Source organism: Rhinopithecus roxellana, chromosome 15 (genome assembly GCF_007565055.1).
Source record: "Rhinopithecus roxellana isolate Shanxi Qingling chromosome 15, ASM756505v1, whole genome shotgun sequence".
Classification (NCBI taxonomy): domain Eukaryota; kingdom Metazoa; phylum Chordata; class Mammalia; order Primates; family Cercopithecidae; genus Rhinopithecus; species Rhinopithecus roxellana.
In genome coordinates, this window is record NC_044563.1 from 78,567,265 (window position 1) to 78,582,184 (window position 14,920).

General features: G+C 44.7%; 1 protein-coding gene across 1 annotated transcript; it reads right to left on the minus strand.

The window, feature by feature from the left end:
• Window positions 1-9,758: 9,758 nt before the first annotated feature.
• Window positions 9,759-14,882, minus strand: CD3D (CD3d molecule). The gene is made up of 5 exons (XM_010367442.2): window positions 13,183-14,882; window positions 11,000-11,218; window positions 10,398-10,529; window positions 10,102-10,145; window positions 9,759-9,912 (listed from the first exon to the last, which is right to left on the minus strand). The coding sequence occupies exons 1-5, from the start codon at window positions 13,235-13,237 to the stop codon at window positions 9,847-9,849; spliced, it is 516 nt and encodes a 171-aa protein (XP_010365744.1). The 5' UTR covers window positions 13,238-14,882; the 3' UTR covers window positions 9,759-9,846.
• Window positions 14,883-14,920: the final 38 nt, after the last annotated feature.

A 14,920-nucleotide genomic window follows, 5' to 3' on the forward strand; every position in this document is an offset into this window, starting at 1 on the left:
AGAAGGCATCAACTCACCATTTCTGGCCTTGAAGATGGAGGAAGGAGGCCATGAGGCCAAGGAATGTGGGTGGCCTCTAGAAACTAAAAATAGTTCTCATTTTACAGCCATTGAGAAAACAGGGACTTCAGCCATACAACCACGATGAGCTGAATTCTGCCAACAACTCAACTGGGCAGGAAATGGAGTCTCCTCTAAAGCCTCCAAAAAGGAATGCAACCTGCTGACACCTGAGTTTTAGCTCAGTGAGATCCATACTCTACTTCTGACCTATAGAACTGTAAGATAATAAACTTGTATAGTTTTCAGCCACTAAATCTATGGTAATTCGTTACGGCAGTAATAGAAAACAAATACACTGGGAACTCTCGAAATATTTGGAAAGCAAATAACACACTTCTAAGTAGCCCATGGACAAAAATCAAATCAATGGAAAAATGGAAAGTATTTAAACTGAATGATAATGAGAACAAAAGGTATCAAAATCTGGGGGTTCCTGCTAAAGCAGTATTTAGAAGGAAACGTACAGACAGAATTAAATGTATCTTAGAAAAGAACAAAGGTCTTAAAACAATAAGCACAGCTTCCACCTTAAGGAACTAGAAAAAGAAGAGCAAATTAACTCAAAGTAAACCCCCCCAAAAAAGAAAGAAAGAAATAGTGAAGATTACTGTTCACAATAGCAAAGACGTGAAATCAACCTAAATGGCCATCAACAGTAGACTGGACAAAGAAAATGAGGTACAAACACACCAGGGAATACTATGCAGCCATAAAAAAAGAATGAGATCATGTACTTTCCAGCAACATGGATGGAACTGGAGGCCATCATCCTTAGCAAACTAATGCAGGAACAGAAAACCAAATACTTCATGTTCTCACTTATAAGTGGGAGCTAGATAATGAGAACACATGGACACAAACAACGGAACAACAGACACTGGGGCCTATTTCAGGGTGAGGGTGGGAAGAGGGAGAGGTTCAGAAAAAAATCTATTGGGTACTATGCTTAGTACCTGGGTAATGAAATCATCTGCACACCAAACCCCCAAGTCACAAGTTAACCTATATAACAAACCTGGACATGTACCCCTGAACCTAAAATAAAAGTTAAAATTTTTTTTAAATAAAACAAAACCACATATAAATGAAAAATAATTTTAAACAATTACAAAGTTTAAACAAAAATAAACAATATGAGAATAACCATGAAAAATAAAATAAAATAAAGATCAGAGCTGACATCAATAAAATAGGAAACAGAAAAGCAACAGAAAAAGCAATGAAACATTTCAGAAATAAATAATCCATAAGTAAAAAAAAAATCAATGAGACCAAACGATGGTCCAGAGACGAATAAAACTGATAAATTTCTAGCCAGATTGATCAGGAAAAAGCAGAAAATATATAAATTATTAATATTAGGAATGAGAAATAACATCACCGTTCCTACAGGTATTAAAAGAATAAGAAGTCAGGCACTGTGGCTCACGCCTGTAATCCCAGCACTTTAGGAGGCTGAGGCAGGCAGATCACCTGAGGTCAGAGTTTGAGACCAGCCTGGCCAACATGACAAAACCCCGTGTACTAAAACACAAAACTTAGTCCAACCAGGTGGCTCATGCCTGTAATCCCAACTACTCAGGAGGCTGAGGCAGGGGAATAGCTTGAACCCGAGAGGTGGAGGTTGCGCTAAGCTGAGATCACGCCGCTGCACTCCAGCCCAGGCAACATAGTAAGACTCTGTCTCAAAAAAAAAAAAAAAAGAATAAGAAAGGAATGTTATTGTCTTAGTCCATTCACCCTGCTGTAACAAAAATATCATAGAATGGGTGGCTTGAACAACATTTATTTCTCAGTTCTGGAGGCTGGGAAATCCAAGATTTCCCAGATTTAGTATCTGGTAAAGACCCACTTCCTGGTTCATACCTTCTTACCATATCCTCAAATGGTAGAAGGCGCTCTCTGGGGCCTCTTTTGTAAGGGTACTAATGCCATTCATGAGTGCTCCACCCTCATGAGCTAATCACCTTCCAAAGGCTCCACCTTCTTTTTTTTTTTTTTTTTGAGACTTGCTCTGTCACCCAGGCTGGAGTACAGTGGTACGATCTCGGCTCACCACAATCCCCGCCTCCTGGGTTCAAGAGATTCTCCTGCCTCAGCATCCTGAATAGCTGGGATTACAAGTGCACACCACCACACTCAGCTAATTTTTGTATTTTTAGTAGAGACAGGCTTTCATCCTGTTGTCCAGGATAGTCTCAAATTCCTGACGTCAAGTGATCTGCCCACCTCGGTCTCCCAAAGTGCTGGGATCACAGGCGTGAGCCACCATGCCCCACCTTCTCCCAAAGGCCCCACCTTCTATCACCATCACAATTCAAGGTTAGGAATTCAACATAGGAATTCCGGGGGAACACAAACATTCAGCCCATAACAGTTATGAATAATCGTGCCAATAAATTTCACAACTCGGATAAAATGGACACAGTCCTTGAAAAAGCTCACTGATGATGAAACAGATATCCCAAATAGCTCTTTATCTATTAAATAAATTCAATTTGTAGTTTTAAAAAAAATTCAGACCTAGGTAGCATCACTGGTGAAATCTACCAGACATTTAAAGAAGAAATAATACCAATTCTACACAAACACTTCAAGAAAATTGAAGGAGGAATTATTTCATCTCGTTCTCTGGAGACCAGATTTAACCTGTGTTGATTACCCTGGTTAATTTTATGTGTTAACTTAGCTAGGCCCGGATATTTGGCTTAATACATCAGTATGTTGTTATGAAAGCATTTTTGGCCGGGCGCGGTGGCTCAAGCCTGTAATCCCAGCACTTTGGGAGGCCGAGACGGTCACGAGGTCAGGAGATCGAGACCATCCTGGCCTAACACCGTGAAATCCCGTCTCTACTAAAAAATACAAAAAAAAAAAAAACTAGCCGGGCGAGGTGGCGGGCGCCTGTAGTCCCAGCTACTCGGAGGCTGAGGCAGGAGAATGGCGTAAACCCGGGAGGCGGAGCTTGCAGTGAGCTGAGAACCGGCCACTGCACTCCAGCCTGGGCGACAGAGCGAGACTCCGTCTCAAAAAAAAAAAAAGAAAAAAAAGAAAGTATTTTTATTTATGAGATTAACATTTAAATCAGTAGACTTTGAGTAAGGTAGATTACTCTCCATAATGTGAGTGGACCTCATCCAATCACTTGAAAGCTTTGAGAGAAAACAGACTGAGGTCCTGTGAGTAACAGGAAAATCTGTCTCTAGATTGTCTATGGACAGTTGCAACAGCAACTCCCTTGGTCTCCAACTTGCCAACATACCCTGCAGATTTTAGACATGTCAGCTACATAAGCCAATTTCTCTAGAGAAACAGAACCAATAGGATACATACACAGTTGTCCCATCCCTTGGTGGGGGATTAGTTCCAGGACCTCCCCATGGCTACCAAAATCCACAGATGCTCAAGTCCCTTACGTAAAATGATGTAATATTTGCATATAACTTGCACACATCCTCCTATATACTTTAAATCATCTCTAGATTACTTGTAATACCTAATACAACATAAATGCCATATAAATATTGTACTGCATTGAGTTTTTTTTTTTCTTTTTTTAATTATACTTAAAGTTCTAGGGTACATGTACACAACATGCAGGTTTGTTACATATGTATACATGTGCCATGTTCGTGTGCTGCACCCATTAACTTGTCATTTACATTAGGTATATCTCCTAATGCTATCCCTCCCCCCGTCCCCAACCCCACAACAGGCCCCAGTGTGTGATGTTCCCCACCCTGTGCCAAGTGTTCTCGTTCAATTCTCTCCTATGAGTGAGAACATGTGGTGTTTGGTTTTCTGTCCCTGTGATAGTTTGCTCAGAATGATGGTTTCCAGCTTCATCCATGTCCCTACAAAGGACATGAACTCATCCTTTTTCATGGCTGCGTAGTATTCCATGGTGTATATGTGCCACATTTTCTTAATCCAGTCTATCATTGATGGACATTTGGGTTGGTTCCAAGTCTTTGCTATTGTGAATAGTGCCACAATAAACGTACATGTGCATGTGTCTTTATAGCAGCATGATTTACACTCCTTTGGGTATATACCCAGTAGTGGGATGGCTGGGTCAAATTGTATTTCTAGTTCTAGATCCTTGAGGAATTGCCACACTGTCTTCTACAATGGTTGAACTAGTTTATAGTCCCACCAACAGCGTAAAAGTGTTCCTATTTCTCCACATCCTCTCCAGCACCTGTTGTTTCCTGACTTTTTAATGATCGCCATTCTAACTGGTATGAGATGGTATCTCATTGTGGTTTTAATTTGCATTTCTCTGATGGCCAGTGATGATGAGTATTTTTTCATGTGTCTGTTGGCTGCATAAATGTCTTCTTTTGAGAAGTGCCTGTTCATATCCTTTGCCCACTTTTTGATAGGGTTGTTTCACTTTTTCTTGTAAATTTGTTTAAGTTCTTTGTAGATTCTGGATATTAGCCCTTTGTCAGATGGGTAGATTGCAAAAATTTTCTCCCATTTTGTAGGTTGCCTGTTCACTCTGATAGTATGTACTGTATTGTTTAGGGAATAATGACAAGAAAAATTCTGTATATGTTCAGTACAAGTGCAGTCATCCTTTTATTTCCAAATATTTTTGATCTTCAGTTGGTTAAATCCACAAATACAGAACCCATGGATTCAGAGAAACAGACAAACTGAACCAATGGGAAATAGATATATTTTTATATATTTATATATAAATGTATATATTTTATATATAAATATATATATATATATATTTATTTATATATTTAAAGTAGACAAAGAAATAATAAAGATTACTATTCACAATAGCAAAATGGGATACACACACACACACGTATGGATTATATATTATACATATCACATTGATTCTGTCTCTCTGGAGACCCCTAAGATACTGATACCAAAAACAAAGACATTACAAGAAAAGAAAACTATAGACAAATTCTCTTATGATATAGAGGTAAAACTTCTTAACAAAATTTTAATAAATGTAATCTAATAACATACCAAAAGAATAATACAAAATGACTAGAGTTTTTTTCAGGAATACAAGGTTAGTTTAACCATACCGTGCCATCAATGTAATTTACCATATTAACAGACTAAAAAAGTAAAACCATATTATCATCTCAATGGATGCAGGGTAAGTGCTTGACAATACCCAACACCTATTTTTGATACAAATTCTCAGCAAACTAGAAACAAAAGAACTTCCTCAACCTGCTAAAGGACATCTAAGAAAAACCACAGCTAACATACTTAAAGATGAAAGACAATGCTTTCCTCCTAAGATCATGAACAAGGCAAGGATGTCCTCTCTCCACTTCTATTCAACATTGTACTGGAGGTTCTAGCCAGTGCAATAAGCCAAGTAATAGAAACAAAAAGCACCCAGATAGGAAAGGAAACAAACTGTTTTTGTTCACAGACAACATGATTGTCTATGTAGAATATTCAACGGTCTTACAAAAGAAGTTACTAGAATTAATAAGTGAGTATAGCAGTTTTGCCTTTTGTTTTGATTAATATACAAAAATTAATTGTATTTTTATATATAGCAATAAACAATTGGAGATTTAAAAAATTTTAATACCATATATAGTCTGGTACAGTGGCTTACACCTATAATCCCAGCACTTTGGGAGGTCAAGGTAGGAGGATCGCTTCAGTACAGAAGTCCAAGGCCAGCCTAGGCAACATAGTGAGATCCCGTGTCTACACAAAAATAAAAATATCCAGGCATAGTGGCACATGTCTGTAGTGCCAGAGCTACTTGAGAAGCTGAGGTGGGAGGATCACTTGAGTCCAGAAGTTCAAGGCTGCAGTGAGTTGTGATCATGCCACTGTACTTCAGCCTGAGTGACAGAGCAAAACCCTGCCTCTAAAAAAACAAACAAACATGTGGCCGGGCGCGGTGGCTCAAGCCTGTAATCCCAGCACTTTGGGAGGCCGAGACGGGCGGATCACGAGGTCAGGAGATCGAGACCATCCTGGCTAACCCGGTGAAACCCCGTCTCTACTAAAAAATACAAAAAGCTAGCCGGGTGCAGTGGCGGGCGCCTGTAGTCCCAGCTACTCGGGAGGCTGAGGCAGGAGAATGGCATGAACCTGGGAGGCGGAGCTTGCAGTGAGCTGAGATCCGGCCACTGCACTCCAGCCTGGGCGACAGAGCAAGACTCCGTCTCAAAAAAACAAACAAACAAACAAACAAACAAAAAAGCACATACAACAGCATCAAAAATATAAAGTATTTAGGAATAATCTGGCAAAATATATGTTCATGTATGAAAAGACTCAATATTGTTAAGATGTTAATTCTCCCCAAATTGATCTAGAATCTTGATCAAAATCCCAGCAGGCATTTTTGTAGTAACTGAGGAGCCAATTAAAATGGACTTAGAGTAGCTAAAACAACTCCCTTTAAACGTTTGGGGCCAGGCACGGTGGCTCATGCCTGTAATCTCAGCAGTTTGGGAGGCCAAGGCCGGCAGATCCACCTGAAGTCAGGGGTTTAAGACCAGCATGGCCAATGTGGTAGAACCCTTTCTCTACTAAAAATACAAAAATTAGCCAGGTATGGTGGTGGGCACCTGTTATCCCAGCTACTCAGGATGCTGAGGCAGGAGAATCACTTGAACCTGGGAGGCAGAGGTTGCAGTAAGCCAAGATCAGGCCACTGCACTTCAACCTGGGTGACAGAGTAAGATTCCGTCAAAAAAAAAAAAAAAAAAAAGTTTCACCTTGCCCGGTGTGATGGTTCATGCCCGTAAATCCCAGCACTTTAGGAGGCTGAAGAGGAAGGATCACTTCAGACGTAGGTAACATCACTGGTGAAATCTATCAAACCCAGGAACTCAAGACCAGTCTGGGTAACAAAACAAGATCCTGTTTCTACCAAAAAAAAACTTAAAAATTTGCCAGGTGTGGAGATCACTACTCCATCTTTGAACTCCTGGACTCAAACAATCCTCTGGCCTCAGCCTCCCGAGTAGCTAGGATTACAGGTGCACACTAGCACACTCAGCTAGCATGACTGTTTTTTGTTTCTGTTTTCTTTTTTGAGACAGGGTCTGACTCTGTTGCCCAGGCTGGAGTGCAGTGGTGAAATCATGGCCCACTGCAGCCTTGACCTCCCCAGGCTCAGCTGATCCTCCCACCTCAGTGTCCTAAGTGTCTGGGACTACAGGTGCGCATCACCACACCAGCTAATTTTTTTGTGTATTTTTGTAGAGATGGAGTTTCTCCAGTATTGCCCAGGCTGGTCTCGAACTCCTGAGCCCAAGTGATCCACCCACCTCAGCCTCCTAAAGTACCGGGATTACAGACATGAGCCACTGCACCTGACCAGGCACCAGTGTTTTTAAAGCTCCCAGGAGATTCCAGTGTGCAGCCAGTGTTGAGAACTGGGGAATGAGGGATGTAAAAGAATTTGAGGAATACAAGGTATTATGAGTGTGTGGAACGTGGGAAGGATCCAGAGTGTTGGTTAGATACAAGCCATGGAAGGGATGATCAAGGTAGAGAATCCAATGGGAAAGTAGGATCTTGGGTTAGGACAACTGCAGGAATAGGGATAAAAAGGATAGGGATAACTCAGAACTATGAATGAAACATGTGAATTAGACATTCGTTCTGTCTCTCACGAAATTAGGGTCTCTATGTATCTTGAGAAGATGGTGGGCAGAATCATCCAATTCTCTGGCTACGTGGTTACTAATTCTTTTCTCCTTTGGGAACCCAGGTCTAGGAAATTCTCAGTCATTAAACTTTCCAGAAGCTCTTTAAATTATTTGTGTAATCAGAGAACAAAAGAAGGAATCCCCTGCTCTGGGATCCAGGAACAGGCATAAAGGACATAGGAGAGAAAGTGGCCTCAATTCTTCCTCTAAACCAGAGACTCTTTGAATTTGGGCTGTTTCAGAATCATCTGGAAACACCCTGCCTAGAGTGCATCTCTAGCACTTTTTAAAATTTATGTTTTTAAAAAAAAAATTTTTTTTTTTGAGACCGAGTCTCACTCTGTCACCAGGCTGGAGTGCGGTGGCGAAATCTCAACTCACTGCAACCTCTGCCTCCCGGGTTCAAGCAATTCTCCTGCCTCAGCCTCCCAAGTAGCTGGGATAACAGGCGTGCATCACTATGCCCAGCTAATTTTTGTATTTTTAGTAGAAACAGCGTTTCACCATGTTGGCCAGGATGATCTCAATCTCCTGACCTTGTGATCTGCCCACCTCAACCTCCCAAAGTGCTGGGATTACAGGTGTGAGCCACCACGCCCAGCCACGTTTATATTTTTAATAAATCCCTCAGGCCTCCAAAGTTTCAGAACCACGGCTGTTTTTTTTTAAGATAGAGTCTCACTCTGTAGCCCAGGCCAGAGTGCAGTGGCACAATCATAGCTCACTGCAGCCTCCAATTCCTGGCCTCATGCAATCCTCCCACCTCAGCCTCCCAAATAGCTACAACTACAGGTGCCCACCACTGCACCCAGCTGATTTATTTATTTATTTATTTATTTATTTATTTATTTATTTATTTATTTATTGGTCAAGACAAGATGTTGCTATGTTGCCCAGGCTGGTTTTGAACTCCTAGGCTCAAGTGATCCCCCTGCCTCTGTCTCCTAAAGTGCTGGGATTATATGCATAAGCCACTGTGCCCAGCCTAGAACCACTACTATTAGAAGTAATAGAAGATGGCATCTATTGAAAATATCCCTGTCTCAGCCAGGTGCAGTGGCTCATGCCTGTAATCCCAGCACTTTTGGAGGCTGAGTGGGTGGGTCATTTGAGGTCAAGAGTTTGAGACCAGCCTGGCCAACATGATGAAACCCTGTCTCTACTAAAAATACAAAAATTAGCTGAACTTGGTGGCACATGCCTGTAATCCCAGCTACTCGGGAGGCTGAGGCAGGAGAATCACTTGACACCAGGAGACAGAGGTTACAGTGAGCCGAGATCATGCCACGGCACTCCAGCCTGAACAACAGAGTGAGACTCCATCTCAAAAAACAAAAACAAAACAAAACAAAAAAACTGTCTCAAACTCCTGTTTTCCAGGTAGATGGAGCAGGATAATGTGCTTTAATTGGTGAACGGTTTCTGATCCCAGTTTATAAAGCAGAAGGCAGGAGTAAGCCAGGAACAGGTCCTGGAGAAAGGAAGCTAAAATGGTGCCTATGATACAGAGGAAGGGGATACGAAAGGGGCTTAGGTAAGACCTCCTTACAGCTAGTGGCACCTGGTCAGCAGGGCCATAGAGTTGAGGTCATCCCCTTAGCAGCAGTGGGACTTTGTCACACACACCCTCTGAGTCTTGGTGAGAAACTAGTCCCAGGGCCTCTTGTTGTCTCTGCCACCCCCGTTCATGACGTCATGGAAAATTCTGTGCGCCTGGGCTCCTCAACACAGCAGCCTACCCTCAGCTGAATGAGGCAGCCAAAACCCAAAAAGGGTTGTGATAGGGACTGGAGTCAACAAGTAACTGTGGGAATGTGGTGGCGCAGACCCTTCACCCAGGGAGCCCTGTGAGCTAGAAACACCAGACAGCCAGGATGTGGCGAGAGTCGCCCAACACACTGTGTGTGTGGGGCAGAGGAAGGAAGGAGATGAAGGAAGGAACAGAAAGGTAGGAGGGCGAGATCCCAGACAAATCAGGACAACTCCCATGCCTTGCCCAGGAGCCTTAAGAAGTCCAGGCACCTGATGAGTGAAAGAGGATATATTTATTGGCTGAGCAAGAAGGGAAGGTACAGTTGGTAATGGATGCTTCTAGAAGCCACCAGTCTCAGGGTCACTTGTTCCGAGCCCAGTTTCCTCCAAGATGGCTGTACTGAGCATCATCTCGATCTCGGAGGGGCTAAGAGAGGAGAAGAGCAAACGGTCAGGAGGCAGGGTTAGAACTCTTCGAGGAAGGGCCCCAGCAGGCCCCGACGATGAGAGTTCCTGTCTGACCTCTCCAGTCACACCCAGCGATGAACTCCACAGTAGGACCCTTCCCACGTGCAAACAGCATTCAGTGTCAGCCCTCCTTCCCCTCAAGGCTCACCTGATAGACCTGGTCATTCCTCAACAGAGCTTGTGTGTCGGCAGCTAGAAGAACCAGAGAGAGACATCAACGGCCTAGCAGATGGGACAGTGAGAGCCACCCTCCCACACCCTCAGAAGTCTGCATTAGTGATATGAACACACAAGTTCTCTCAACAGTCAAAGTTCTAGGAGTCTTTAGAAGATTGCAAGAGTAACTCCCAGCTGAGACTAAACCTACCACCAGCCCCATTCCTTAACTGGTGCATAAGTTCACTGGTACACACACACACACGCGCGCTCAGCTCTTCCACTAACCCCCAGAGAGCCTTCCAGTCTCATGTCCAGCAAAGCAGAAGACTCCCAAAGCAAGGAGCAGAGTGGCAATGACATCAGTGACAATGATGCCAGCCAGGGTGGCTGGATCCAGCTCCACACAGTTCTGGCACACTGTGGGGGAAGGGAGGAGAGAGGAGAGGTTGAGAGCCTTTAAGATCAGGGAATCATCTCTGCCTCCTAGGGCAACACTTAGATCTCTCATGCTAAAACCCAAACTTCAATAAGACTCTGGGAGAAAGGCCTGGTGATGGCCTTGCCACACCTTCCTCCACCCTGCATCCCAAGGAATCCCTGAGAAGAGCCAAGAAACAATCTCAGCTTTGTGGGGGACCTTGAACAAGGTGGTGGGCCAAACCTCTCACCCAACCGAGACTGCAGTAACATGACCCCTACTGCTCTGTCTTGCTGTGTTAAACTCTCTCTTCCACTTTGAAGGTCCCCAAATCTGGCTCGTACCATTACAAGAGTGGCCTCACTTTGTTTAGAGAACAGATGGGCTCACCACAACCCTCTCTAGCCAGAAAGTTCTCACGTCCAGAAGCCCCACCCATTCCAACCCAAAAGGTTCAGGGAGCACATACTTCGATAATGAACTTGCACAGTAGATTCTTTGTCCTTGTATATATCTGTCCCATTACACCTATATATTCCTCGTGGGTCCAGGATGCGTTTTCCCAGGTCCAGTCTTGTATTATTTGTGAGCAGTGTTCCCACCGTTCCCTCTACCCATGTGACGCTGGTATTGCATCTCACAAACACTCTGTCCTCAAGTTCCTCTACAGGTATCTTGAAGGGGCTCACTAAAGGGGAAAAAATATCACAATTGGAGATAGCTCTTTGGTCTGCACCAAGCCCTTTGTTCTGCGGAAGCTCATACTTAACAGAGACCATTTTCCTGGTCCAGGACCGTTTATGGTTTCTATCAAGAGAGACGGAAGTCACAAGAAAAAGCCTTCAGAAAGTTTCCCACCAACTGCAGGGGTCAAGAGGGACATGAGGATGCCATTCAAGCAGAGGACAGGTCTTGGGGCCTTGGTGCAAAAGAGGACCCCTCAGAGCAGGGTTGATCCAAGCACTTTCCTGGAAAGGAATCCAGACCACTGATGAGGAGTAGGGGGAGCACAGACCACTGAAGCACCCGGAACATATGGAAAGACAGAAGAACATTCTTTGGTTGGAAATGTCTGCATTTTTTCTTCAAGGAAACATCTAATTCTACTTTCCAGCCATCTACAACACTCCCACTTCAGCTTCTTGTCCTCATCGTTCCTCACTGCCCCTGCTCCATTGACAACCAAGAAAGTGGGGCTCTCAATACTGAAGGCTTTCCCAGGGTCAGGGATGGCTGTGGATGGAGACCAGCTGGTTTACCAGTTCCTGAATTACCAGCCCAGTGGTCCAGAAGGGGACCAGGGCAAATCTCATGTACAGTTTTCCACCCTTGGTTAGAAGGAGGAGAACAGGAAAAAAATTTTTATTGAATCCATCCCTAGAGCTCCTCACAAGTCACGTGTTGTGGGAGACTTTTAGGGCTGGAGGTGGGTGTAGCAACATTCCAGATGCAGTGAGTTCCTTTGAAAGCCTGAGCACATCTCCACAGGCCACAGAGGCACTACAGTCTACGCCTCCAAACACGGAAAAGTGGAGTCTACATTCATTCATCCTGGGCTTCACACTCAGTCACAAATTTGGATACAAGAGCATCTTCTAGAAAACCCTGAAATAGCTGCTGCTCACACTTCTGAAGCAGGTTGGAAGAGTATGCATGTATGCTCAGGAAGACACAAGCACATCAAATGTTTCACATCCTACAGTCACGTCCTCTTCAGGGATCTGTCTCCAGTGGAAATCCTGAGTGTCCTAGTGCAGTCGACTATCAGGTGACCATTGGACCCAGTTTGCTTAGCATTGAAGGGGTTTCTGGGACATGGGACTTTCCATTTTAAAACTGAAATTGGCAAACTGAGATGAGTTAAAATCCTCCCATGTAACAACCCCTCAAATCTTCCCTCCCTCCTGCTCAACCTAAAGTTAACTTCTGTCTTAAAGCAGTCCCATGAGTGCTAGGACATGCCTCCAGGGGTGACATAATCATGGCCAAATGAACAAGAGTCCTGATTCCAGAGGCCATCAGCCCTAAAAGGAGTAGTGCAGGAAGTTGTGCTCCCATGGCCAGTCCCAGATTCAGGTACATACATATTGAGCTATTTCCTACAAATCTCTGGCCTAAGGCCTTCTGAGAGACATTCTAGGCCCACATGCACCCGTGGCCGGAGTCAGTCAAAGCCAAGAACCTGTTTCCCAGACTCTATGCTACATCCTGGCCCTGCCCTCCTGACACCCTGGGGTGCCTGGTGAATTGAAGCTAGCACCGAGAAGCACTTTTTTTTTTTTTTTTTTGAGATAAGGTCTCGTGGGGTTGCCCAAGTTGGAGGGCAGTGGCATGATCACATCTCACTGAAGCCTTGAAATCCCAGACTCAAGTGACCCTCCTGCCTCAGCCTCTCAAGTAGCTGGGACCACAGCTGTGCACCACCACGCCTGGCTCATTCTTTTGTTTTTTGTAAAGATAGAGTCTCATCGTGTTGCTCAGACTGGTCTCAAACTCCTGGCCTCAAGGGATCCTCCCACTTCAGCCTCCCAAAGTTCTGGGATTACTGGTGTGAGCCACCGTGCCTGGCAAGAAACACTTTCAAGTGGGCCTCACTCCCAACAGTAATGTCCCTCTCAGGTCCCTTCCCCCACCCACCTGGAGTAGCCTTACCTTGGGAGAGAAGGGTAGCCAGTACCAGGCCAGACAGAAACATGCTATGTTCCATCTCCCAGTGGAACTCATCCAGTAGATAAAGCCAGGTCACCAAACTATCAGCCTTGGTGAGAGCTGCCCTCCCCCAGCTGACTCACAGGTACCGGAAAGAGAAGAGTGGGGGAGGAACTAGAAGATGTCTGCTTCTCTACTTTCTGCCCTTGATGATGGGAAATTGTCAGGGTGGGGGTGGGCTAGGGGTAGGGTAGGAAGGAAGCAGGTGTAAATTGCTCTATCTCTGAGCAGGGAGCTGGTAGAGAACATGGAAAAGGTAGCATGAACTTTAGCGTCCCTATTGACAATGCAACTACATTTACGCACCACCTAAAAACCGCCGCATCTCGAAGTCCCTTGAGAGAAGCCATCGGCCCCATAGCGCAAGCCGTAGCAGCTATACTTCTCATGGAGGTTGATCTTTCTCAGGACCCTTCACTAGGCAGCCAGGGACACCAGCTCTAGCAGCTTCTTGTCAGTGGGAGGCTGGGCTTTAGGGACCCCAGCCAGAGATTTGAATCCTGGGTCCAATACTGCCTACCTGTGGGGCCTGGGCCACCCATGAAATTTTTCAGAGTCTTATTCCATTAGCACCATTATAAGGATTCAAACAAGATGTTTGCATGGTGCCTCACACATCATATGTGCTCAATAAGGGGTAGTTATTAATAATAATATAATTGACTCACAGGCAATATTGAGCCTCCTGGGGAGACAAATGGACGTTTTTCCCCTGTGGCCTACGAGGATCTGAAACTCTTCACACTACTGCAGTTAGACTGTCACTTACCTGGGAACAGAGTCATGCCTGGCTTGCTCACTGCTATATCTTATGCCTGGCACATAATGGGAGCTCTGCACATTTTTGTTGGCTCACTGACTGACTAGCTGAGGGAGACAGGGGCCTGAGATCCTAGACATTCAGTCTGGGCTCTGGCCCCTGAAAATGTGCTGGCCTGTCCTCAGAATTGTTCCACCTATTCCCTTCCAGGCACCTATTCCATGATCTCAAAAGAACAGTGAAGCCAGGTGCCGTGTCTCACGCCTATAATCCCAACACTTTGGGAGGCTGAGGCAGGCGGATCACAAGGTCAGGAGTTTGAGACCAGCCTGACCAACATGGTGAAACCCCGTCTCTACTAAAAATACAAAAATTTGGTGGCACGTGCCTGTAATCCCAGTTACTCAGGAGGCTGAGGCAGGAGAATCGCTTGATCCCAGGAGGTGGAGGTTGCAGTGAGCTGAGACAGTGCCACTGCACTCCAGCCTGGGCAACAAAGTGAAACTCTATCTTAAAAAAGAAAAAAAAAAAAGTGAAAAAAATTCCCGAATGAAGGCCCGGACTGAGGTGGCTTTCCATTCGGAGGTCCAGCCCCAAGAAGGTGAGAGTTCCTCCTAAATTCATTACCTATAGCAATAACAACTAACAACGAGTAACAACTGGCTACAATCCTAACAACTAATGACAGGGACATTTATCCCCCTCATGAAGAAATGGTCCCAGTACCATCTCCCACCCAGCATCCATTGCAGTTCCCTGTGCAAGATGAGTCTCTGAGTGGGAATCCAGCACTCTCTCCCTCTCCTTCCCCACCACCTCCACCCTCCTTAACGGAAAAATAAAAGGCATCTGCACCTGCAGCCCTGCTGAGGCCCCTGCTACCCACACTTGCAGCAGAGGGTGGAGGCTCTGGGTTCTTGC